At 38.4% G+C, this 26186-nt stretch overlaps 1 protein-coding gene across 2 annotated transcripts in view; it reads left to right on the forward strand.

The window, feature by feature from the left end:
* Positions 1–26186, forward strand: part of Tp53bp2 (tumor protein p53 binding protein 2) — a 199231-nt gene that overhangs the window by 122966 nt on the left and 50079 nt on the right. Inside the window, exon 1 of one of the 2 annotated variants that reach the window (XM_076831708.1) lies at positions 19516–19770. The exons of the other annotated variant lie outside the window; for it this stretch is intronic. Within the exon in view, the coding sequence (XP_076687823.1) occupies positions 19744–19770 (27 nt within the window). The 5' untranslated portion in view covers positions 19516–19743. Of the gene's footprint in view, positions 1–19515; positions 19771–26186 lie in introns of those variants that run through there. 2 annotated transcript variants of the gene reach the window in all.

Below are 26186 nucleotides of genomic sequence, written 5' to 3' on the forward strand. Positions count from 1 at the left end.
CATGCACACCTTTTTTCTTACAAAGTTAAACTTAATTAGCATTTATAGCCCCTCCTGAATGAGGTGAGAATTTAGTGCATTTCAATTTCCTTCCGATCATATTTCCACACTTAGCTTGATACTGATATTTTAGATTGTTTTTAGACATGCAAAAAACTATTATTATAATTAATTGATCATCAATATTAAATGTTTTTTATTTACATCTATTACCAATCTCTCTGTTTACTCTGATTTTTCATTTTCTACATTTTGCCTTTTTTCTATTCTATCCTTTGGTAAATTTTCAATGAAAGCATTTGTGTATTAAATTTTAAAGTCATTGTATATTTGTGCTTAAATTTCTCCATTTCCCTTCTCCCCCTCTATAGTTTGGTATTCAAATCAGGATTCTTATAAAATACATATATTGGTTGATACGTTTTTAAGTCTCTTGATCTATAGGTTCTCCTTCTCTCTTCTCTCTCTCTCTCTCGTTTTTCTTTGCAATGTCCTTTTTAAAGAAATGGGACCATTGGAGGTGGATTTGAAAGTGGGGCCCATGAGTGAATGGATACAGCAGTGTCTAGAAGCTGGGAACAGCTACATTTTACAGCTGGCAAGAAAACACGACTTTGGCTCTACATCTACAATGGACTAAATTCTACCAACACCCAAGTTAGCAAGGAAATAGATTAGCTTTCATAATCTTCAGAATAGAACCTAACCTGATGACCCCTTAATATTAATCCAATAAGGCCCATACTGGGGTTCTGACCCTCAGAACGGTAAAATGATGATTGTGGCGTAGTGAAGTTTATTGTCGTTTGTTACTGCAGCAATAGAAAACTAAAACTACTCCATAAAGCTTTAAAAGACATTGCGTCACAGGCAGTGTTGTATATTTCTGTCAGGAGGCATATCATATCTGGTTGTCACTCTGTGACGTGGGCAACCATCAATGATCATGGCCTAGAACCATTAGGCCATCATCACCTCCTGGCGCTGGTCTCACAAGGCAGGACATTTCCTCTTTGGTTAATTCAACCAAACTTCCTCCTGATATTTCTACTCATTGAATCAAAGCCCTCTTCTATATGTAGAATGATCCTTTAATATTTGAAGTCATGTCCTGTTTTTTCTTAACATTTTACTATGGAAAATTTTAAACATATACAAAAAGAGAGAGAGAATATATAATGTGCGCCTGGGTCCCATCACTCACCTTCAAAAGTCCAGACCAATCTCATTATACACCGTTGTATAAATCCTCTATTCAATATTATTTTGAAGCAAATTCTAGATCTCATATCATTCAATCTATATGTATTTATTATTTGTATATCTAGAAGATAAGGACTTAAAATATAACTACAACAATATTTATATTCTTAAATTTTCAATAATTGTATGATGTCACCAACTATCCAATAATTTACTCAGAAGTGATAGTTTGGTTGCTATATGATCTTTTTTGAGGGAAAGTGATTTACATAAAGGGAACTTTTCTCACAATTTTTAAAAACAACAGATACTCAGAAGAAGGGTATATGGATTCACCTTCAAATTGCCTATGTGATAACTGTAGTGCATATAATAATTATAGAAACAGTCTCACTTGGAAAGCTTAAGAACCATGTGCACTTTGGCAAGTGATAAAAACTTTATTCAGGCTTGCAAAACAATAGTGTAAAAATTTAAAAACCAAGTGCCTTTTTTCAGAATTCACGAGCAAGTCATTAAAACATGTCACTTTTTAATTCAATAAAAACTTAGTTTTGCAAATATTTAAGTTACAAGTTAATCGTCAATTCAACTTTGATAACCTCCTTAGAGTTATTTGTATAATCTTATATAATTTGCAACATTCTCACAAATGGAGCAGTCATTTCCCTTTGATAGAATAGTAATTCTTTTATTCCCTGGGGTTGTTTTGCAAACTTTCATGTCCTGTACATCTTGACATTCCTCTTTGCAGTCAGGTCTCTATGGGGTGGCCAGGATGCTCCCAGATTATATTGATATGTGATGTAGCTACTGCTGCTTGAAGGGTCTGAGTGACATGTCATTTGCAGGTATGGTACCTACATCCAGAGATTCTGTCTGCCCTCTTTGCAGCCCCTCTAGTGGGGAAAGCACCTCTGCTCTGAGGTACAGCAAGTGAGCAGCAGATGCTCTCATTCTCCCACCTATGGCTAACTGCTTCAGTCTTGATTCAAAGCTGACCACATCCTACACATCCAATCTTAGTGTCGGGCCTCTTTGGTCGTTGGAAACTAGGTTCTGTTTTCTTTTCCAATGCTATGACAGGTGGCCAGCCTCCTCACTGAATTTTGCTCACTCACTTGCTCTTTCCTGAAAAAGCATTCTTTCATTCTTTCCCATTTCTCACCAGCTGCTGGTTCTTGGGTTGAGTCAGTTATTTTGAGCTAAAGCTCATGTTCTCTGTGAGGTTTCACTAACATATATATTCCGACGTCCAGGCAATTCTGTGATTATCCACAAAGACAAGACTGAGACTGGTGAATAGTCAAGTAGGGCTTTGGGGAACCAAAGACCTGTAAAGAAATGACTTGAGTCAAAGATCCTGTTTGTGCTGCTATAACAAAATACCAGAGACTGGTAATTTATAAACAACAGCAGTTTATTTCTCACAGTTCTATATACTGGGAAGTCCAAGATCAAGGCACCAACAGGTTCATTGTCTAGTGAGGTTCAAGTCTCTCTGCTTCCAAAATGGCATCTTGTTGCTGCATCCTCAGGAGGGGATAAATGGCAAAAGGAACAGGGCAAAAGGGTAAATACTAGTTCCTTCCAATCCTTTCATAAGATTACTAATCCTGCTCACTCCACCTCATAATACTATTGCATTTGTGATTCCATTTTGATATCTGAACTTTGGAAGACACATTCAAACTTCAGCAGATGGAGGTAAAACTAGACAGTTCCTTTGCTTGGAGAATAAAGAGTCTAAAGAAGAAGATCATGGGAATCTGGACCTCTGACCCAAGTGAGAGTATGATCTTGGTTAGAGAGATCCAGACTTTTCCAGAGGGTGTGCACTATATAATCCACACCAACAGTCAGTGGACAAGTTGGGGAAAATGACTTTGACATTGTGTGATAATAATTGCCCCTACTTCTTATGGAGGCATGGGTTGGGCTCTGGGATAAATGTTTTGTCTACACTATCTCTCTTAATTCTCATAGTCACTTGAGAGCTAAGTATTGTTTCCTTTATTTTGCTGATGGGGAAACCGAGGCGTCCAAAGATTAAATAAATTGTCCAGTGCCACACAGGCACCACGTGACAGGGTTGGCTTCCAATGCAGTTTTGTGTGACATTGCAAGTCCATGATTTTAATTACTCTAATATATATATATATATATATATATATACTTTTGAGACTGAATTTCTTGAACATTAATTAGAGTTTATTTCAGGGGCATAGTTAGACACTTGGTAATTGGCCTCTAGTTAAAGGGACCAATTTTCTTTTGCTTGTGTCTGAGAAATGTTTATTAACAAAGACTCAGCAGGTGTTTAATCTCTTGATAGCAGTTGCTGTCCTCCGGTTCTTGGCACCCAGGAACAAACATACTTGGTAGAAGTTTTATTCCAGCTTGTTGGAAAATCCTTCTGTTCATTTTGTTTTTGTTTTTCAAAACTTCTTCTTAGACTTACTTAAAATTCATGGTTGAGGGTGTTGGAATTATCCAAAAGGAACCATTTACCTTATCACTGCCCACCAAGATCTGCAAACGTGTCCTGTCATCTTTAGGTTCAATTGGTTTGGGTTTCACAGGTCTAACTTACCCTGGTTTAATTTTTAGCTTCAGTTATCTTTAGCTCCCTCTCTCACAGGCTGCTTGTCAATATTGTCTTCTCCAAACCCCCACATACATCCCCAGAGGTGATTATACTAACCTGCTTGCTGCTTCTGGATGTATCTATGAGGGCCCGGTTCATCTGATCCTTGCTGTCACCAGGTAGTTAGGTTGATATCTAGATCTTCTTAGCTAGCTTAAAGCCCAAGAAGGTTCTCTTTGTTGGTTATGCGTATGTCCTTGCTGGGACATTTAGATCCCCATGATGTATTTGGGCTCATCTTGGGACACAGTGGTTTGTAACCCCCTTTATGCTTAGACTTTTTTGGTGGCCTTGAATTAGTGGAAGAAATAGTAGGTGTCCACTACTAGTTAGTGGACACCTATGCATTTGTGTCTACATAAAGAATCTGCTAAATTGACCTTTGAAACCTCTTCCAGTCTTCATGTAATTCTCAGACACAAAAGAAACCCTTTTTGAGGGTTTTCAGTGCATCTACTGCATCTTAATGGCTCACTTCAATTTTGGCAGTGAGCATACTGCCAATAGGGACACACTTCGGGGAATTGTAACTGCAGAGAGTTATAGCTGCTGCTGAAATTGCTGCCAATTGCAGTGGTAAGGTGTTCTTCCAGGGTTTTTTTTTTTTTCCCCAGGTTTGGGAGGCACTATAACTTAGGGTTAGGAGGAGAAAGCCTTTACTTCTACTTCCATCAAGATGGAGTAATTGGAACTGGCAATAATTGACAGTCTTCCTGCCACAAACAAGTAGAGCGCTAGACAAAATATGAGATAGCTATTTTCAGGCATTTAGCAACAGAGCACAGGAGATCCTTGGAGAAATGGAAGCTGATGGATGAGCACCACTGACCCTGGCTCTTGACCTGGGAACAATTTCTAGACTATGTCATCACTAGGTAGAGCTCAGAGTTTGGGGGAGGGGAGTCTCTCTGAAATGAAGAGGAGACAGAGATGAGAGTTTGGGGCTGTTGAACAGGATAGAATCTGTGGGGCAGCACAGTAGAGAAAAGGGAATACTTTGCAAGACATAACTGAATGGGACAAAATGGAGAACCAAAAAATAAATTTTATATATATATATATATATATATATATATATATATATATATAAATTTTATGATTATCTGAAGGTAATGATAATATATATAATTAATATTTATATATAAATAAAATATATAATCATTAAATATATATATATATATATATATATATATATATATATATACATACATATATAAATTTTATGATTACCTGAAGGTAATCTTATATAATACTTTTAGTTCATTTGTGTTGACTGTGGTCTGTTTACATGAGGTGAGATATGGAATTTTTCACTTGTGTGTCATGCTAGCACTGATTTTTGATAAAGGAACCAAGACAATTAAGTGAGAAAAAGGATAGAGTATTTCACAAATTATCATGGGAAAACTGGATCTTCAGGTAGGGAAAAAAGTTTTTTTTGACACTTTCAAACATACCCACAAAGTAACTAAAAATGGATCATAGACCTAAAATTGTAAAAGTGCTAGAAGAATACATGGGAGAAAACCTTTGATACTTTGAGGTCAGCAAGATTTCATAGGATGTAAAAAGCACAAAAGAAAAGATGATAAATTTAACTTCATCAAAATTACAATTGCTTCTTTTTGAAAGATACCACAGGTTGAGTATGACTTATATGAAATTCTTGTAGCCATAAGTGTTTTGGATTTCAGATGTATTGGATTTGGGAATATTTGCATATACATAATGAGATATCTTGTGGATGAAGTTCATTTATGTTTCATGTACACATTGTACACATAACCTGAAGGTAATTTTATATAATATTTTTAGTTCATCTGTATTGACTGTGGTCTGTGACATGAGATGAGATATGGAATCTTTCACTTGGGTGTCATGTCAGCACTCAGAAACTTTTGGATTTTGGAGATTTTCATGCTTTAGATTTGTGGACTAGGAATGTTTAACTCATGTTAAGAAAATGAAAAGACAAGACACCTATGGGAGAAAATATTCTCAATACACATATCTGTCAAAGGACATTTGCCCCCAAATATACATATATATGTAGGCATATACATATGTGTGTATATATACACACATACACAAATGGGAATATATATGTATATATGCATATACTTGTGTTTATATGTGTGTGTGTGTGTATGTGTGTGTGTGTGCGCGCGTATGTGTGTGGTACTGGGGAGTAAACCCAGGAGCATTCAACCATTGAGCTACATCCTCAACCATTTTTACTATTATTTTTTTAAATTTTGAGACAGGATCTCTAAGTTGCTGAGGCTGGATTTGAACTTGCAATCCTCTTGCCCCAGCCTCCCAAGTTGCTGGGATTACAGGTATATACCATTGTGCACAGCTTCCCAAAATATATTTTAAAATACTTACAACTCAATAATAAGGCAAATGACTCAATTAAAATGGGCTAAAGGCTTCATAAAAATAAATATCTGAATGACCAATAAGCACATGAAAAGATGCTTATCATAAGTCATCAGAAAACACCAAGTGTTTATGAGTGTGTGGAGAACTGGAACTTTTTCATGCATTGCCAGTGAGAGTATAAAATGTACAACCATTTTTAAAAATAGCCTGGCAGTTTTTTATAAATAAATGACCAATGAATTGACCCAGCAATTCTGTCACTAGGTATTGGTCAAAGATAAATTAAGCTAGGCTTAGTGATGCACAGCTATAAGCCCAGCAACGTGGTGGCTGAGGCAGGAGGATAGTGTTTGAGGCCAATGTGAGTAATTTAGTGAGACCCTGTCTCAAAATAAAAAATAAACAAAAGAAAGGACTGGGATGTGATTCATAGGTAAAGTAACCCCTGGGTTCAATCCCCAGTACCACATGAGGGGGTTGGAATGAAAATATGTTCACAAAAAGGCTTTTATATAGGCTGGGGTTGTGGCTTAGCAGTAGAGTACTCACCTAGCACATGTGAGGCTCTGGGTTTGATCCTCAATACCACATATAAAAATAAAATAAAATAAAGGTAGTGTGTCCAATTACAACTAAAACTAACTAAATAAATATTTTTTAAAAAACTTTTATATAAATGTTTGTATCACGTTTACTTGTAATAGCCAGAAATAAGATAGAACCCAACTATCTATCAGCAGGTGAATGGAGAGAGGAATTGTGGTACACATAAACAATGGGAATGCTACATAGCAATAACAATTAAAATATATTGATATATTACAATAATATAAATGAATCTCAAAAAGATACTGATGATGTGAAATTTGCTGAAAGAGTAGATCTTAAATGTTCTCACTATACATATGCAAAATGGTAACTGAGGTGATAAATGTGTTAACTAACTTGATCATGATAATCATTTCACAACTTATGTATGTATCAAAGCATCATGTTGACCACCTTAAATCATACAATTTTGTCAGTTATGTCTCAGTAAAGCTGGAGGAACCTCACAAATTAAAAAAAAAAAGGTAATGTAAGATGCAAACACAATATAAATGAAATTTCATCTTATTGGTACTACTTTTTAAAATTGTATATGAAAGTGAGACTGAAAGTTGAAATCTTTCTTTTGAATTTTGTACTCACTGAGGTTATCAGTGAAGAGTACAGTATGCCAAAGTATAACTCCCTCAAGAATACAACAATGATAAAACCACTATGCTGAGCAAAAGAAGTCAAACACAAAAGAATGCATATCATTTGTTTTTATTTATATAACATTATAGAACAGGCAAAAATTACTCTTTAGTGTCAGATATCAAGCCAGTGGTTTCCAGAGTAGGAAAGACTGGTACAACAGGCACAAGAGTGAACAGAATGTCACATAACTTGATTTAGTGGTATTCGAGAGAGTTTATGTATTTGGCAAGTCTCAAAGAACCATGCCTGCCACCAGCCATCCTTGGGCTGTGTGTGTGAGCTACGCGCATTTGAGAATATGAGGGGACTGGTCTTGCGTTGCACGCTTATTGGACTGTGCAAGGTAAGTGAGCCTCTCCTCTGAGATGGGCGTGACTTGCCAAGATGTCCATGGATCTGCTGACCGCAAGACATCACCAAGCAAGACTCCACCTTTCAGAACCCTATCCCTTGCCTTATTTGGGTGGAATATTCTATTGAATGTCTTTTCCCCAATACATAGAGGGGTTCCAAGTGCGCTTTCTCTCTTGCTCCTTTCAGTGCTATCTAGTGTGGATCTGACCCTTGGGGTCCCAGAGCAGTCCCACCCTCAAAACTCATGTTCAGGTGTTGCGTGGTTTCTTCGCAGTTTTCTTAGTTTGTTGTTGCAGCCAGCTCCTTTGGACCCAGCTCATCTTGTCAACCCGGCCAGCTAGCAGGACATACCCTTAAGACGCATTATATTGTATGTTATTATACCTAAAAAAGTTGATATAGAAAATAAAACTCAAAAATTGTTGCATTAGGGTGACCTGTCACTATTTCTTATCAATATGTGACTTTGCACAAGTTACTTATCAAAGTCCAAATTTTTTATAAAAGGGAATATTAATAGTATCAATTTTGTACTTTTGGTGTATTTAATAAGATACTTACATGTTGTACAATTTCATGTTTTGGCATGAAACTTAAAAATCAAAGGCAGTTCTTATTACTAATATTCATGGATTTTCCCTAATCATATCATGAAAGAATTTGGTTCATAATCCATCTGAATAGTTTAGAGGAGCTGCTTCTACAGATCTAAAGGAAAAATGTACACCTTTCCCACCACCCACATAACACATAGTATGTACAAGTTCCACGTGTAATGTACAAGTTGCTGTTGTCCATTACTGTAAAAACCAACTTCAAAAGAGAAAAAGTTTATTTTGGCTCACAGTGTTGGAGGTTTCAGTCCATGATCCTTTCAGCCTATTTGCTCTTGAACCTGTGGTGAGGCAGCACATCATGTTGGGAGCGCATGGCAGAGAGATCTGCTTACCTCATGGTGCAGGGAAGCAGAGAGAAAGAGGTGACTTAACCTCCTTCCATTAAGGCTCCACCTCTTAAAGTTTATATCTCCCCTAGTTGTGCCACTCTGCAGATCAAGCCTTTAACATTCAGCCTTTCGGTGACATTTCAGATCCAAATTATAACATCACATTCTAGAAAATTATCTTCTTTTGTGGCAATCAGCAGCTGGGAAATGGAGTTATACTTTATTCCCCTGTCTGCCCAGATATAGGAAGAAGCTTGGCTTTTTAAATAAAATATAATTTAAATAAAATTTATTTGGGACACAGCTATTCACTTAAATCCAGGCTGGCTTGAGTTAAAATGGGTGTATTTGACCCAGGTAAGCACCAGAACAAAATGTCTCTCTTGAATTCATCTGTGGTGTTACATTTCGCTAAGGTTTCTGTCCTCCTTGTTTATGACAGCTTGTCTGGCAACTTGAGCCTGCCCTGCCCACAATTTGGTCATCTGCCACTTACCTATGATTACTATCTCAGTAACAACTCCTGTCTGAACTTACCACCCTTTCTCATATGAACACCAGTTTAATCACAGTTTCACTAGCCAACGCTGCACTGTCTCCCGAAGAACTGCACACTGGGAGGGTTCCCTGGGAACCACCAGAAGTACAGATTCTTCAGACTGAATAGTTCTTTGCCAGCATCTGTGAGAAGCTACAAGAATCTTTGACATGCGGCTTATCTGATCCCTTAATCTGAAGCATCAGAGCTGCATTCCAGTCTAAGATAAGACGTGAGAATGCATCATGGGTTGAGGCTGAGACCTGAGGGTTAGGTGAAGCTGAGTTTGATACAGCTGGTGTGATGCCATGATTTATTTGTCTGTGTATCTCCTCTCTTGGAGGAAGACTTTCTGTTTGTGAGACTTGCCTCTTTTATTTCATGCTTTCTTTATATGTTGCTCAAGTTAACTTCAAAACACACTCAGTGCTGAGTGTGGCGGTACATGCTTGCAATCCCAGCAACTCAGGAGGCTGGGGCAGGAGGATCACAAAGAAACAGGAGAGGACTGGGGAAAAGATAAATCCTTTGAGTGCATGCCCCAAGTGACTTACTTCCTCCAACTAAGTCCCACTTCCCACTAGTCCATCCATCCAGCAATGCATTTTTCCACTGATGCGGTCAGAGCCCTTATGAACCAATCACACCCCTAAAGCCCTTCCTCTGAATCCATAAGACTTTGGGAGATTTTTCACATCCAAGCCATAAGGAGATAAAAGCTGAGTCATCTTTCTGTTCTTTAAGATAGTGTTGCACAGTGGTAGAATATGGACAAATGTCTTAGGCAGATGAGGATTAGAACATCTTCTCTGTTATTTATTAGTTGTGTGATTTGGGGTTAGGCTCTCTGTTCTAGACATTCTGGCTTTTCTTCTGTTCCTCAAACATGCCAACCACACCGCTCTGAGTGTCTTTGCATTTGCTGCCCCCCTGTATCCACTTCTTCTGAGGATTGTTCTTCCTGTCCTTCAGATCTCAGTTCAAATGTCATCTCTTTGGATAGGACTTTCTTGACCACTCTTTCCAAAATGCCCATCCCCAGTCTCTACAACACTATCTTAATTTGTTTTTTCTTAGCGTTTGTCTTATTCACTTATCACCTTAATCCCAATTAGAATAAAAACTTTTCTTATCACCTTTCATCTCAGTAAGAATAAAAACTTTTAATGAGCAGAGCAGGAACTTATCTGTCTTTTCCACCTTGGTGTCCCTAGAGAGCTTAGAATTGTACCTGGAACATGCAAAATAAGTACTTTAGAATTTATTGAATCAATTAATTAAGTTAGCATATCTAGAATACCCAACCTGTGTAACTCCACATCATGTACAACTGCAAGAATGGGAAGTTATACTCCATGTGTGTATAATACATCAAAATACATTTCACTGTCATGTATAACTAAAAAGAACAAATAAAAAATTTAGGAAAATATATTTCCTTTTTAACATGACGAATGGAAGATAATATATTTCTCTTGTTGCTTATTTCACTTTACATAAGTCATCTTATCACATACACATGTAATGTGTATAAACATGCTTTAATTGATTTTGATTTTTTTCAATTCCATATCCTTCTATTAGCTGTGGTAAATGTGAAGTATGTTTGAGAATAGGTTTATGCTCTCCCCCAAATCTATTGAGAAACACTTTCAGAAAACAAATTTCTCTAAGGGGGAAAAATAGCAAAAGCTTTCACAGGTTACAGCTCAGGGACTCAATATTTTTAAGTGAAAATTCTTTCCTAACAGATACTACTCTGTTGTTTTGACTTTGTAGTCTTCTAAATTTTCCTTCTCTGAGGACCTTTTTAAAGCTCCCTCTGGGCTTTAACTAGAGAAATAAAATTTGTGTTTATCCAAGACTTTTAGAGATGTTACTCTTCTTCAACACACATTGGGCAATAATGGGGATGTAGTGGATTATTCTAAACTGTCAAGTAATAACTAACTTAAATGTTACACATAACAGCTATTAGAAGTGAGTTATGAACTCCACATAAGTAAGATTTAAATGATAATATAGAAGACTATATGATTAACTTCTTTCTTCTCTGTTTTTCTTTAGCTATTTGAAAAAAAACTTTTCAAAGCAGCAACATGATTACATTCATTTAATAATTACTTGATAGTGAAACACTGTATTCTAAGTTACAGGGAATATCAAGAACTTTAAAAATTAGGCCTTTTCCCCATTGAATATTGCCCACTTTTTATAGAACCTGTGTATTTTTCATAGGTATTTGTATTAGCCTGCTTTCAGTCACTGTGACAAAATACCTGAGATAATAAACGCAAAAGAAATTTTGGAGCTTTTGATCAATCGTTGGTTGGCACCATTGCTTTTGGGCTGTGGTGAAGCAGCATAACATGGCAGAAGCACATCATGGAAAAAGTTGCTCACTTCATGGTGCCTAGGAAACAAAGAGGGTCCCAATAACCCCATTCAATGGCACACTACTCATGAACTAACCCCCTCTCAGTCGGCCCCACTTACTAAATGTTCCATCACCTTTCAGTAGTAACACAGGCTGGGGACTGAACTTTTAACACATGGGCCTTTGAGGGACTTTTAAGATCCAAACTATATCAGTACTCTTGAAAAATAATTGTTTAAACTCCAGGTTTAAAAATAGTTGAAAAAATGATTAGAACAAAGTTCTTCAGACACATTCACAGTGTGTTTTAACAGAGTCCAGGAAGAAATACATGTACATTCCTCATTGTACAGGGAAAATGGAAGCTGCAGCAGACTCAGTTGGTGACCAACAGGTTTTTGGGAAGCCTTGGACTGTTTTCAGTATTTTAGGATAGACTTCTCTTGCTTGTCAATAGTGAAACCTGAATGGTGCATTATGAGTAAGGGGGAGGTGAGGTACCAGGGAGAGGGCTGACAATAGAAGATAAGACATTATGGGGCTGGGGTTGTGGCTCAGTGGTGGAGTGCTTGCCTAGCACATGTGAGGCACTGGGTTCAATTCTCAGCATCACATAAAAATAAATAAAGGCATTGTGTCCATCTACAACTAATTTTTTTTTTTAAAGCAGATGAGAAATCATGAGCCTATAATCCCAGAGGCTCGGGAGGCAGATATAGGAGGATCATAAATTCAAAGCCAGCCTTAGCAACTTAGTGAGGCTGGGATGTAGCTCAGTGATTAAGTGCCCCTGGGTTCAAATCCTGGTACCAAAAGAAAAGAAAAAAAAAAGAAAAAGAAATCCAACAGAAAGAAAATGATGGCCTTTCTTTTTTAAAAGACTTGTTATTATAATTTAGAGTATACACAAGAAGATGGAAAAGTGTATGTGTCCATGTACTACTCATCTGGCTTTCATATCCTTCAACCTTCAGTCCTGCCCCATCTACATCCCCTCCACTTTGACTAAAGAGTTGGAAGCATGGGGGTGACATGATTACTTGTGTGCTGAACAGATTATTCTTGCTGCTGGATAGAGCAAATATAATAGCTAACTTCCAGAAAATAAATGTATACTTTTTTGACTTTGTTTTGATTGGTATCTCCCTATGTTGCCCAGGAGGTTCTCAAGTGGTTTTCCTCCCTCAGCCTTGTGGCTTTGACTACAAACAAGAGCCATAGCTCCAGGACAAAACAAAGATCTCGGGTTCTGTCACCATGGTTTAATTCATGCCATGTGTCAGGATGAGTTAGGAGGATTGCAAGTTCAAGGCTCGCCTGAGTAACGTAGTGAGACCCTCAGCAACTTAGTGAGACTCTGTCTAAAAATTTAAAAACAAACAAACAAATAAATAAATAAAACAGGACTGGGGATGCAGCTCAGTAGTAGAGTGCTCTGGGTTAAATCCCCAAACAACAATAACAACAAACAAACAAAAAACTGATAAATTCTGCTGTTATAGCCAGAAAGCAGCCCCAGACAATACAATATGTAAATAAGCAAGTGTGGCTGTATTCCAGTAAAATCTTATTTATAAACTCTGAAATATGGATTTCATGGAATTTTTATGTGTCACAAAATCTACTGCTGCTTTTGATTTTCCTTCTTCACGATTAAAAATATGTCAATCATTTTTGCTCATAGGCAATACAAAAACAGGCAGAGGTCCAGATTTGGCCTCTAGTTTGCCAATCCCTAGGTGAATTTAGAGAGTGCTTTGGAAGGAGAAGACGAAGGAAGAACTGCCCAAAGCTATTGCAGGAATCAGAAGCCAAACCTCACAAACCTAGCAAAGAGAAGAGAGCATAGTAAACATTTATTGTGTACTGTCAATTTTGCATTTATTGGGTACCTTTGTCCTAGACACAGTGTTAGGACTGAAGGTACACAAATGGATAAGAAGTCATTTTTGTCATTAAATCTCATTGGAGATTTTTTGTTGGGGGGGTACTGGGGATTACTCAGGAGCACTTGACCACAGAGCCACATCCCTAGCCCTATTTTGTATTTTATTTAGAGACAGGGTCTCACTGAGTTGCTTAGTGCCTCACTTTTGCTGAGGCTGGTTTTGAACTCAAGATCCTCTTGCCTCAGCCTCCCAAGCCATGGGATTGGTGCACCACCTTGCCCGGCAATGTCTTTTATTTCTGTGTCATATGGTACCATGTAGCAGCAGGGCAACATAGAATGTAGATGAGGTATTGGTTAGTTCTGCTTGAGAAATATCAAACATGACTTAGGTAGGAACTTGAAAGATGAGTAGAATTTTGCCACATACCTTAAGGAGGAAAGGTATTTAAGGCACGAAAAACGAGCTTCTCCTCCATCTCTTTTTTCTAAAAAAGATTACTACTAATTTGAGGGGAATGCAGGACAGAAGTGAATAAATTTGTAGCCTAAGAAAGCCCAAAATAATGATAGTTGACAATAATTAATTACATATTTCAAAATAGCCAGTAGAGAGAATTTTGAATATTCCTATCACAAAGGAATGATAAATGTCTAAGATAATGGATATACTAAGTAATACCAAGTACCCTGATTGGATCATTCATTACACATTGTATACATACATTGAAATATCATGCTGTATCCTATAAAAATGTACAATTATTATATGTGAGTTAAAAATTTTTAAAATAAAGCTCAAAGAAGAAGTATCTGGGGAAGATAATTGGCACATTAAATGGTGCTGCATGCTCCAGGCTCTGGTTACATCCGCCAGTCTCTCATTACTCTCCTCCTTGGCCATTTGGCTACAGGCACGTTAGCCTTTTTGCTATTTCTTTAAGATGTCAACACAAGACTATTTTAGGCCCTTTGCCCTTCTTCCGAATGCCTAGAGTCTGATTCCTTCCCCTGCTTCATTCCTGGGAGATGTTCTCTGGCCACCCTTTCTAAAATAGACATTACTCTTTTAGGTTTACTTGGTTGCTTTTTGATTTTTCCCTCATAGCATTTATTATTACCTCATTCATTTGCTTATTGTCTAGCTTCCCAACTAAAATATAAGCTTCAAGGATGAGTCTTTGTTGCTTCTAGAGTCTAGAACAGTCTCTGACAAAACATAGGTCACAAGAGCACAGTTGGTCCTCCATATCTGTGGGCTCCACATAGGCAGATTCAGCCAATCTATTTCAATCAAATGTTCAGAAAAAAAAATGTGTCTGAACTGAACCTGTTCAGACTTTTTCCCTTGTCATTATTCTCTAAACAATACAATGTAACAAGCGTTATACAGTATAACAGCTTGCAAAGTATTTACAATGTTTCAGTTAGTGTAAGTGATCAAGAGATTCTCTAAAGTATACAAGATGGCTGGGCCTGGTGGCACATGCCTGTAATCCCAGCAGTCCCAGAGGCTGAGGCAGGAGGATTAAGAGTTCAAAGCCAGCCCCTGCAATTTAGTAAGGCCCTAAGCAATTTATCAAGACCCTGTCTCTATGTAAAAGAAAGAGTTGGGGATGTGGCTCAGTGGTGAAGTGGCTGGGTTCAATCCCTGATACAACCACCACTACCACCACCAACAACAAAAAGTACACAGGATGATGAACACAGATTATATGCAAATACTATACTATTTTGCATAAAAGACTTGAACATCTGCAGATATTAGTATCTGATTGGTCCTGGCACTGATCCTTCATGGCTTTGGAGGAATGCCTCAAGGATTGAGTGCAAGCTCAGTTGTCTTTATTTTATTAACTAAGAAAGATGAGAGTTCATCTTCTGGGGGGGTAGGAGGAGGATTCTGGGTTTGGAACATCTGTGGGAAATGGGAAAGAGTAACATGGGGAAGAAGTTGGGAACTTGAACATTTGAACTCAAGCCAAACATATCATTAATTGTACTGTGCCTAGGGGTGGGGTGAGATCTAAGAGAGAAGACAGTTTCTCCCCACACAGTTTGTGGTAATTTGACTTATCTTTCTTGGAGTGGAATACAGAATTATAGGGTGGGGAGAACCAAGTAGAGACTCTTTAAAAAATAAGTAGGTGAGGGTGGAAGTAAAGGAAAAGTGAAGCTTAGAAGGGAACTGACAACCCATCTGAGAGCCATATGTGAGTGGTACGGAATTTGAGGAAAAGAGCAAAGAAAAGTTTTCCTTGATTTCATACGTCTGTGATTAAAAAACAAATAAGCAAACAAAACAAAAAGGACCTTAAAATAAACATACCTGCTATTTGGCAGCTGAGAATTCTCAATTGGCTGGAAGTGAGTTTCAGGACAAATTGCCAGCTGCTGTCCTTTTCCCCCTCCCTTCCCTTGGGCAGGGCATTTATGAAAACAGGTAGTGAAGAAATAGAACAGAAATGTTTTATTCCAATTCTTCTTTCCTTGTTTCCAGTTCCATTGCAATAATATTTTTGTTAATCCAGGGATGCCAATGCTCATACTAAAGATAATTTACTTTTTTGTGTGAGCAGTTTTCTGGTGTGTGGGGCGGTAACTGGAGAGTTAGAGACTGAAGTTCAAAATTCTTTATCTAGATGACTGTGGACCATGATATCCTAGGCAGTGTTTTTTTTTTTTTTGGGTACAAATTTATTTCTTTATGAACTGCAAATTCCCAGAAAGATTTTTTTTTTTTTTTTTTTTTTTGCTTTCCACAAATGTACTAGACTTCAGGATCAGAGTTTCTCTTATTTTTGTTAAAATTCTAAAAGTTAACAGAGCTCCTATTTCGTGTAACTGTTCCACTAAGGGTCTTATCCAGTTTGGTTTGTGAATAATTTCATTTATCAGGTGAAAAATCTTGGACTTATCTTTGACTTCTTTCTCTCATATTCCATATCTAATCTTTTGGGAAATTTTGTATATTCAGCTGTCCAAAATACATTCAAAACCTAACCAATTTTGTAATCATTACAGCCATGGTTACACACTTGCCTAAGCCATTTTCATTTGTGTGTGTGTGTGTGTGTGTGTGTGTGTGGTGCTGGGGATTGAACCCAGGGCCTTGTGTATGCTAAGCAAGCACTCTACGACTGAGCCACATCCCCAGCCCCTACTTTCATCTAGATTATTGAAAAAGAGCTTCCTTTGGGTTCTCTAAATTTATCTTGTTTTCTACAACAGCAGGAGTGACTTTATTAAAATATAAGTCAGCTCACAGCATTCCTCTGTTTAAAATCTTTCCATGGATCCCATTTCAGAGTAAAAGTCAAAGTCCATACCATAACAGCCCACAAGGCTTTGCATTATCTTACCCTTCCTGTCGTTTCTACTAATTTCTTTCTCATTCAGTCTTTGCCAGCAATCTTGCCCTCCTTGTTGTTGCAGATGGGTGAGATGGTGCAGATTCCCATCTCAGCATTGGCTGTTCCCTCTCCCTGGAAGTCTTTTCTCACATATTCATGTAGGTTACTTGTTCATTTCCTATAAGTCTGTGCTCAAACATGACCTTATTGTACTTGTAAGCTTCATCCCCTTAACATCTTCTTTTTTTCCAACGACTACAATTAGTTTACGTTAATTATTAACATACTAAACTTTTGGCTTTATTGTCCATTGAGCTTTATTCTCCTCATTAATGGATCTCCAGTAAGGAACAACCAGCCCATGATAAGTATTTGATGAATATTTACCAAATGAATGAAAGAATGAATTTCCCTTTTTTTAGTAAAGAAAACTCTCTTTTTTTGGGGGGTGGCGTGGGGTGGGCATTGACTACTAGGGATTTAACCAAGGGGCACTCTACCACTGAGCTGCTACATCCTCAATCTCCCTTATTCTAATTTTTATTTTGAAACAGGGTCTCCTTAAGTTTCCCAGGCTGACCTCCAATTTGTGATCTCCCTGCTTCAGCCTCCTGACTGACTGGGACTACAGGTGGGGACCACCATGCCTGGAAAGAAAATTTTATTAAAATAGCTAGACTTTGCATTTTATTTTTTGAGACAGCTTAACTCCACTTCAATTGGTCATGAAACTGAAAGCTTGATTCTTGTCCCAGTGCCAATAGAATAAAGAGAACTAGGTTTTGATAAAAACAAAAAGAAGTTTTGTTGCTTTGCTTGTAAAGGAGAAACACAGGGGACTCCTGTCCCAGGGGCTATGATTCTGTGAAGGGGAACAGAAGGCTTTTAAAGAGGTAATTCAAAGGCTACTCTCCAGCTTTGCCCTGTCAGGAGCCATAATTCATTTGAATCCTTGAAAGATAGCCATTTCTTAGATTTGTAGGTGTCAATTCTGAAGTATGGACTCCTTCATTCTGCTGGTCTCTGAGCTGAAGGACAGATAAATCGCCCTAAGAGGGGAAAGGAAGAAGAGTAAGAAAAAAAAAATCCACCAGTTTTAAAATATACTGCAGTGGCAAAGCAGCAAGGATTATGTTCAAAGCATGAAGTAGACCCCTGTTACAATCATAATGATATTTTCAGATATAGTAGCTGGGGTGGTGCAATAGGGAGTTTAATGGACATTCTGGTAGAGGATATGCTAGACTAATAAAAAGCCATCCATTCTTGGAGCCACATAAACCTAGGTGTGTCCCACTGAATAGTCATGTATAATGACAGAGGAAAGTGATTTTGAGTTTAAGCCGACAACTTAACGAGAAATTAAAGGACTTCTTAGAAGGTGGAAGGGGGTAACTGTTTTTCTTTTAAAGTAAGCCACTGCAATTTTCCTAAGCCTTTGCTTCCCTGCCTACAAAAAGATTCTATCTCTCCGTCAGGCGGTTTGTAGGGTGTTACAAGCCGAAAAGCTCTTCAAAATGCTGCTTGACATTTTTTTTTTTCCCTTTTCCCTTTTCCAGCGTTGGGGATGGAACCTAGAGCCTCCAGGGTGCTAGGCAACTACTCTACCGTTGAATTATATCTACAGGGTTTTTTAAAATTTTATTTTGAGACAGCTCTTCTTTTTTTTAAAGACTTATTTATTAGTTGTAGTTGGACACGATACCTTTGTTTTATTTATTTGTCTTTATGTGGTGCTGAGGATAGAACCCAGGGCCTTGCACGTGCAAGGTGAGCGCTCTACCGCTGAGCCACAACCCCAGCCCGAGACAGCTCTTCTTACATTTTTTATTTTATTTGTGTTGCGCATGCTGGCCTCGAACTTGCGATCCTCCTGCGTTACTCTTGCGAGTCCAGTCGCAGGCTCCTGGCTGTTTTTATATTTTTAATTATTCATTTTGATTGTGGAAAAATATACATAACATAAAGTCTGCCTTTGTCATATTGAAGTCCCCCCGCCCTTCTTTTTTTTTTTAACATTATAGCAAGTATCACAGGACTGGAGACCAAGGGTGAAGAAGTCGAGGAACTTTCGGATTGTGCTGCGGACCCAGGAGACACGCGAATCTCCATTTCGTCGGGACGGGCCGCCCCTCTCCGCCGGGCCCAGGCGTCGAACCTCGAGCCCACGTTCCCGAAGGCAGAGGATTGGACTCTCGTTCAATTCCGAGCCGCAGAGCAGGTGCGAGCCACAGCCCTCCGTCTCCCTGCAAGTTTTTCACGTTTATTGTTTCCCGAGGCACCGCCTCCCAACACCCGCCGCTCCGCCAGACGCGCGCTCTCGAGCCGCTCCGCCGCGCGCCCCCGACTGCACTTTCGACCAGAGGCGAGGAAAGAAAAGGTCTTTGGCTCCGCCGCCCGGGGCGCGCCCCGCCCCGCGGGTCCGCGCAGGCGCGCGCCGCTGCCGGCCCCGCGCTCCCCTCCCCCAGGCCGTCCGGCGCGTCGCGGGCGGGGCGGACGCGGGCTCGGGGGCGGGGCGGGCTTGGGCTCAGGGGCCAGGCCGGGGATTAGTTGGTTTCGGAGCGGAGGAGGGCGTTTGGGCCACCGCGAGCGCAGAGGAGACAAAGCCGTGTCCGGGGACCGGTCGGGGGGTGGGCCCGCGGTTCGGTGGCGCCCCTGCACTGCGGGGGGCACCCGCGCGCCCCCGCCTTTCAACAGGTCCGCCGCCTCGCTGGCGGCCTCGCCCTCCGCTCCGCTCTGCTCCTGGGTGCCCGCGACCCCCGGAGCGCCTCCGCTTTGCCGGGGCTGCAATCTGGCCACCCGCTTCGATGCGGTTCGGGTCCAAAATGATGCCGGTAAGTGGGTAGACGTGCGGGGGGCGCGGGGCGTCGGGGCCGGAAGTGTGCGGGGTCGCGGGCGGGGGCGTCCGCGCCGCTGGTGAGTCGGGAGCTCAGCCTCGCGGGCCCGGCCACCCGAGCCTCTGGAGGTGTCGGGAGGGTCCGAACTCCATCCTCCCAGCCCCCAGCCTGGGGCCCGAGGACACTCTCCTTGCCAGGAGGGGTCCCTCACCTGCTCCGGAGTTAGTTGAGCAGCTGGTGGGGCCGCTGCTGGAAACTTTTACTTTTTGGGACCTGACTTTTTTGCGATTCTTTGAAGGTCAAGACTAGGGAAACTGGGAACCTTGTTATTTTGCTTTGTCTTTCTGTTTTGGATTGTTCAAACTTTTTACCGGATTGGAACATAACACACTTTGAAAAGGGTACTTTGGCTTTGTTTTTAATGGAATTTTGAGCTTGATATCTGCGATAGCAACCAAGTCACTCTTATCTCTTTGTGGAATCGGGTTTTAGTAAATACAACCTCAAAAGTTTTAGATCGCAGGAAAACGTCTGTGCCCGGCTCCCTCTGTTTCCCACAGATTGTTCAAGCAAGACCTCTGGAGAGGATTAGCTGGTTCTTTGGGACCTCCGCAGGCATGTGGCATGGCCTCCTGAAAGTTGTATTTGCTCCTCTCCCACTGAAGCGGGACCATCTTGCAGTCATCCCTTGTTCTTATGCTTCATTTGTTGAAACAAAGGAACAACCTTTCTTTTGCTTTTGCAAAACCTGAAGAATGAAGTGATAACAATTTGTTTTCTGAAGTTAAACACGCAGAATATAATATGCTGTACCCTGACCCCTTACTTGTTTCCTGGAGGACGCCTGAAACTTGCATATACTGAACAAACATAGCAGTTTGCTTAATTGGGTTTAGATGGCTTGGGATAGGTTGTCCTGCCAGAATTCAAGGAATTGGAAATGTTAATAGCATTTTTGCATCAGATTTTAGTTTGATATTTATTTATGAAGTTAGATTTGTAATGTGAATGTCCTGTATTAAAATATGTATTGTGGATAAGGGTGAAGGATTTTAAGATTTTTATTCCTTGGATTTACATTTCTTTGTCTTTAAGTAATTTTTGCAGGTGTCTTGAGTTTTTTCCTGAACACAGAAATAAAGAGACAAGGTGTTGGTTGTTGCAATATGGTCTCTTTATTAAAGATTAATTTTATGTCAAGGTATCCTTTGGGGTTTCTACAAAAGGTAGAGAGTTTTTCCTTCTCCCAGGTACATACTAGATAATCAGAATTCTTCAAAGTTATGTGCTCTTGTGATTACATTCAGTTTAGCAGATGTGGTTCCTCTGATTATCTTTCACAGACTGTATGATGCATGTGTACCAACTTAGAAATCAGACTAACCCTTCAGTGTTTGCTTAGCTACCACTTTTAGTGATCACAAGTCACTTAAAAAAATTGTCTCTCAGTTTCATCATCTGTAAAATGGGGATGATAATGGTATCCAGCTCTTAGAATGTTTTTCAGGATTAGAGTTACTGTTTGTGATGGAAGCCAGTAGTACAGTGCTTAGCTTGTAAGAGGTGCAAGATAAAAACTACTATTGATTTTGTGATATTGAGTAAACAGAAGACTCTTAAACTTGAGATACATAAACAAATGAAAAAAATTTTCATTTAGTAGCCCCATGTGATGTCTTTTTAGTTGTAGATGGACACAATATCTTTATTTTATCCATTCATTTTTATGTCGAACCCAGTGCCTCGCACATGCTAGGCAAGCTCTCTCCTGCTGAGCCACAACCCCAGTCCATCACTGTGATATCTTAAAAAGTGTTTTTACTTAAAAAGTATTTTTAAAACTTAAAAAGTCTTCTTCATCTTTAGCTTTTAATATGCTTGGATTTTTATTCCAACATGAGTAAGATTTGTTGTATTTTATTTTAATTAAAAAAAATTTTTAAATGTAGTTGGATACAATAGCTTTATTTCACTTATTTATTTTTTTATGTGGTGCTGAGGATCGAACCCAGGGTCTCAAATGTGCAAGGTGAGCGCTCTACCGCTTTGCCACAACCCCAGCCCCATGTTGTATTTTATTACTTGTGAAATTTATAACCATTTTTTTTTCAGGAAAAATTATAATGCCTAATAATATAAAAATGGATAATCAGAATGTAGACAGTTGCCTTGATATACTTTTTTATTGTGGTAAAATGTACATAACTTAAAATTTATCATTATAACCATTAAGTGTTAAATTGTTTCTGTGGCATAGAGTACATTCCTTGATATGCTCTTAAGGGCATTCTAAAGATAACTTTGCTTCTTAGACTGCATTATATTAAAAACGTGCAGTTAAATAGGTTTCATGTGTTTTCTCACCAAATGGTACAGAATCAAAGTGGTTTTCTTTTATGTGGGACATGAAGTGATAATTGGTCCCAACCAGAAGTGGAAGATAGGTTTAGTAGGCTAACTAAAAATAAACAGGCAAGCACTGAGAATCACAGAGATAATGATAGGGTACTGCAGAAATTGGAGTGATAATTACTCTCATTTTCAGATACCTGCCATGGCTAATATCTATGTTTCTATGATATTTCTACAAGTTGGTGAGGAGAAAACTGATTAATCTTTTGTACTTAAAACATTCTTATTTTTCTTTATTAAAAAATAGGTTATTTGCACTTGGAGAGACTGGCTTTTTAGTGATCCACTCATTGTATTTGATTGTTGAATAGAGTCAGTTATCGAAAGCAAAAATGCTAACCATTTTAAAACCACATTAGGTATCTTTTATTGACTACTTTCATTTGTGAAGTGTTATATTCAAATCTTTTTGAAAGAGCTTGGCTAACTCTAAAAGCATTTGCTGCTCTTTTCAGATAACAGTTTTATAAAAATTTCTGTACCTATTGCTGAAATGGTCAAAACAAAACAAAAAACTACATACCAAAACCACACACACTATTTGGCAGTGCCACATTAAGGCCAGAGTGCTTGACTTTGCCTGTGTCACTTAGTGGTAAGTGTTGCCACATCATATTTGGTGTATTTGTCCAGCTACAATAGAAATGTCCTGTATCCGTATTGTCTAGTATGGTAGTCACCAGGCACATGTGGCTACTGAACTTTGAATGTGGCTTATGGGACTGAGGAACTGAACTTTAAAAAATAATTATTTAGTTTTAATTATGTTTAAGTAGTCATATGTATGTGCCTGATGGCTACTGAAGTGCAGTCAAACCAAAGTTTTCACTTAGGCTTTATATAGATTACAAATAATATATGGTTTTTCTTTTTGTGGGGATGGAGTGCTGGGAATTGAATCTATGACTTTGTACATACTAAGCACATGGTCTACCACTGAACTATATACCCTTAGGCCCATGCAGGTAATATGTCAAGAAAACAATAATTTTTAAAAGTTCTATTGAAATGATCATGTGTTAATTTTTGAACTTAAGGTATTTTATCTTTCAGTGCTATAGAGACATTATAATTATTTCTAGTTATTTTGTAATACTGTAAAATAAAATCTGATTGTTTAAGCTTCTGATTTTGGGCATCTAGGACAAATAAATAGGATATTGCAGTATCTTCTTTAACAGTTTTACACTTGATGAATCAAATTATTGCCTGTATTAATGTTATTACTTAGTATTATCTAGTTTTGTTTGCACGTATTTTCCAATCTGAAATTGTGTTTTGAAACTAAAAATTTTTGAAGCTATAGCTGTGGAACATTAGATTTATATGATATACTATGTTCTGAAAAAATTCCTTTCTATTGAGTAATAATGTGATAACTTAGATCAGATTTGATTCCAGAATCAAGTTTAGATTAGGTTCTTAAAGACTGGTTCCTGTCTTTATAGATTGTAATTCCGAAAGGCTGTTAGGCAGAACATCTATTTTTAAAAAATGTGCAAAACATCTCACATTTTATGTGCTATATAGTTAATTTAGTTGCCTTGTGATTTTGGTTATATTAACGAAAAGACATTGGAATTTTCTGTATTTTTGCCTGGTTTGGAGAAACCAGGTTTAGACTTTATAAAGAAACTTGTACAAGTATACGCCTGCTTATATTTTTAAAAGTAAAGAGAATTTATCTGGATGGGACCCCCAAGGGTCATTTATTTATATTCTACTTCTAGGAAGAACTACTTTCCTTACTCTTCATTCCCTTCTCCTACCAGCAGTGAAAACAATAAAACAAACTTTTCTCTTCTGGAGCTTTTAAGGAATATGGTAGACCTTTATCTCTTTTGGTGATCTACCATAGTGTGTGGCACTCCTCCAAAAGTCTTTCTAAAGCTAATTTACCCCGCCCCCCCCCTCGCCATTCTTGAAGCCTTCAATGTTTTCCAGTCTCTTTTCAGCTAAGATAGAGTAATTGCATACCAACACATGCTAGTATGGTTTGTTGTGTATTATAAACTTTTCCCCAGCTTTCTCTACTAAGGAGTATCTCAAAGAATAAGAAGATTGAGATATAAAGATTTAGGAATCCAGAGTGTTCCTTTCAATTCTTTCCATTTAATCAAGCTGAACATTATTTAAATATTTGTGTTTTGATGGTGTGCTAGGTATTTAACAGAACATTTTCTTAGTTGGAATTGAGAAAAGAAAACAGTAGGTAATATGAGTAGGCGTGAGCATATACTTAAGTTGTTGTGGTAGGTGAAACCTTAAAATCCTCCATTTTACTGGAGTAAAATGGGGCAGTCTTGGTTACTGGAAGGCCCTTTCAGAGAACATGAAATATTGAGGCAAATTCTTAAAACAAATAGCATATTACCTTATCAGAGGAAAACTGTCTTATCAAAGAAATGGAAATTCACACATTGTTAGATGATGGTTAGGAAAACTAGTTTCACAGACTTAGCAACTGTGGTCATTTTTAGTTTTTTTCCCTCCATAAAATATGAAATAAATTATTTATTTGGATGATAATAGATAAATCTTCAGTGAAAATGTCCATTTGTTCGGTAAGTGCCAAACTTTCAAAACATACATCAATTGTTTTTCTAGAGTAAAATTTATAACTTAGTACTATGTCATTTAAATTTCAAATGTTTCAATGAATTCTTTTAAAAATTTCTTAGGGTATGAAAGCGTAGAAAAGTTAGTAGAAAACCATAATGAATAAACTATTGTAGAACACTAATTTAAACTGTTAGTGGTGATAATAAAAATGGTAAAGGCGATTAACATTTTTTCCACTGTAGAAGGAGCAATTTATATAAAAACCCAGGGAATTGGAAGCCCTACTGTCTTACTTTCCTTCTAGGGCAGACAAAAAGATTTTACTGAGAACTCCTCACTCTAACAGTGCCCAGTAATTTAGGCTCCTCATCCTATCTTATACCCTTATTATACTGTGAAGTTGATCTTCCCATTCTCATTCAGCAGATAAGGACTTTGAGGCTCAGCGGGTTTAAGTAATTTGCTCCTGGTCATTCCAGAGAAATGAGATTTGGACCAGGTTCATGTACAAATACATGTTTTGTTCAAGATTGCAAATGTCTAGGTTATAATATTTTTATATACTCGATTGGACATACAGTAGTCATAATATTCTTTTGGCTAATGGTAAATTCAGATATTGCCATTTAGAGAATAATTATTTTTGGAGTAGAAAAAGAAAAACATCTTTCCCTGTTGAAATCCAAACTGGATAAAAAGAATGAACAGTCTCTTATCAAGGTTCAAATAAGATGTACGTGTTTGCCGCCTTGTGGGCAAGGAAACATCCTAGGAATTTATGTGCTTATACCTAAGACTGACATTTCAAATGGGCACAATTCCTAGGGACTCCTTCAGAGACCTGGAGGAAGCCCTGCAGGCCATTAGTGGGCAGTTGGGAGAGTGGCAAGAACTGAAGTGAGAAAACTTGATAGCATATAGATTTTCCTGGGCTAGGGGCAAGAGTAAGTGGTGTGAGAAGGGATGTGGTAGCCAGTTGAGTTTTAGGTAGTAAAAATGGCATAATTTGATTAACTAGAAACATTGGTTTTGTTGCTGTATGGAGAATGGATCTTAGAGGTGCTGCCAATAAAGACTTGGATAAGTGGGAAGTGTACGAAGGTTTAGAACTCTGTCAAAGGAGCTGGGTATGGTGATGTATACATGTAATCCTCAATACTGGGAAGGCTGAGGAAAGAGGATCTCAAGTTTGAGGCCAGCCTAGGCAACTTCCTGAGACCCTGTCTCAAAAATGAAAAAATACAAAAGGGCTGGGGAGGTAGTTGAGAGGTAGAACACTTCTGAGTTCAGTCCCCAGTACCCTCCACCCCTGCTCCTTAGAACACCACCACAGGAAAGTCTGCAGATAGATGCCAAAAAAGAGTAAAAGAGTTGTTTAATTACATTCAGGGCCAGCTGATAGTAGGGACTGGTGGTGGATTCAATCAACTGAGTTTGCC

Source organism: Callospermophilus lateralis, chromosome 13 (genome assembly GCF_048772815.1).
Source record: "Callospermophilus lateralis isolate mCalLat2 chromosome 13, mCalLat2.hap1, whole genome shotgun sequence".
Classification (NCBI taxonomy): Eukaryota; Metazoa; Chordata; class Mammalia; order Rodentia; family Sciuridae; genus Callospermophilus; species Callospermophilus lateralis.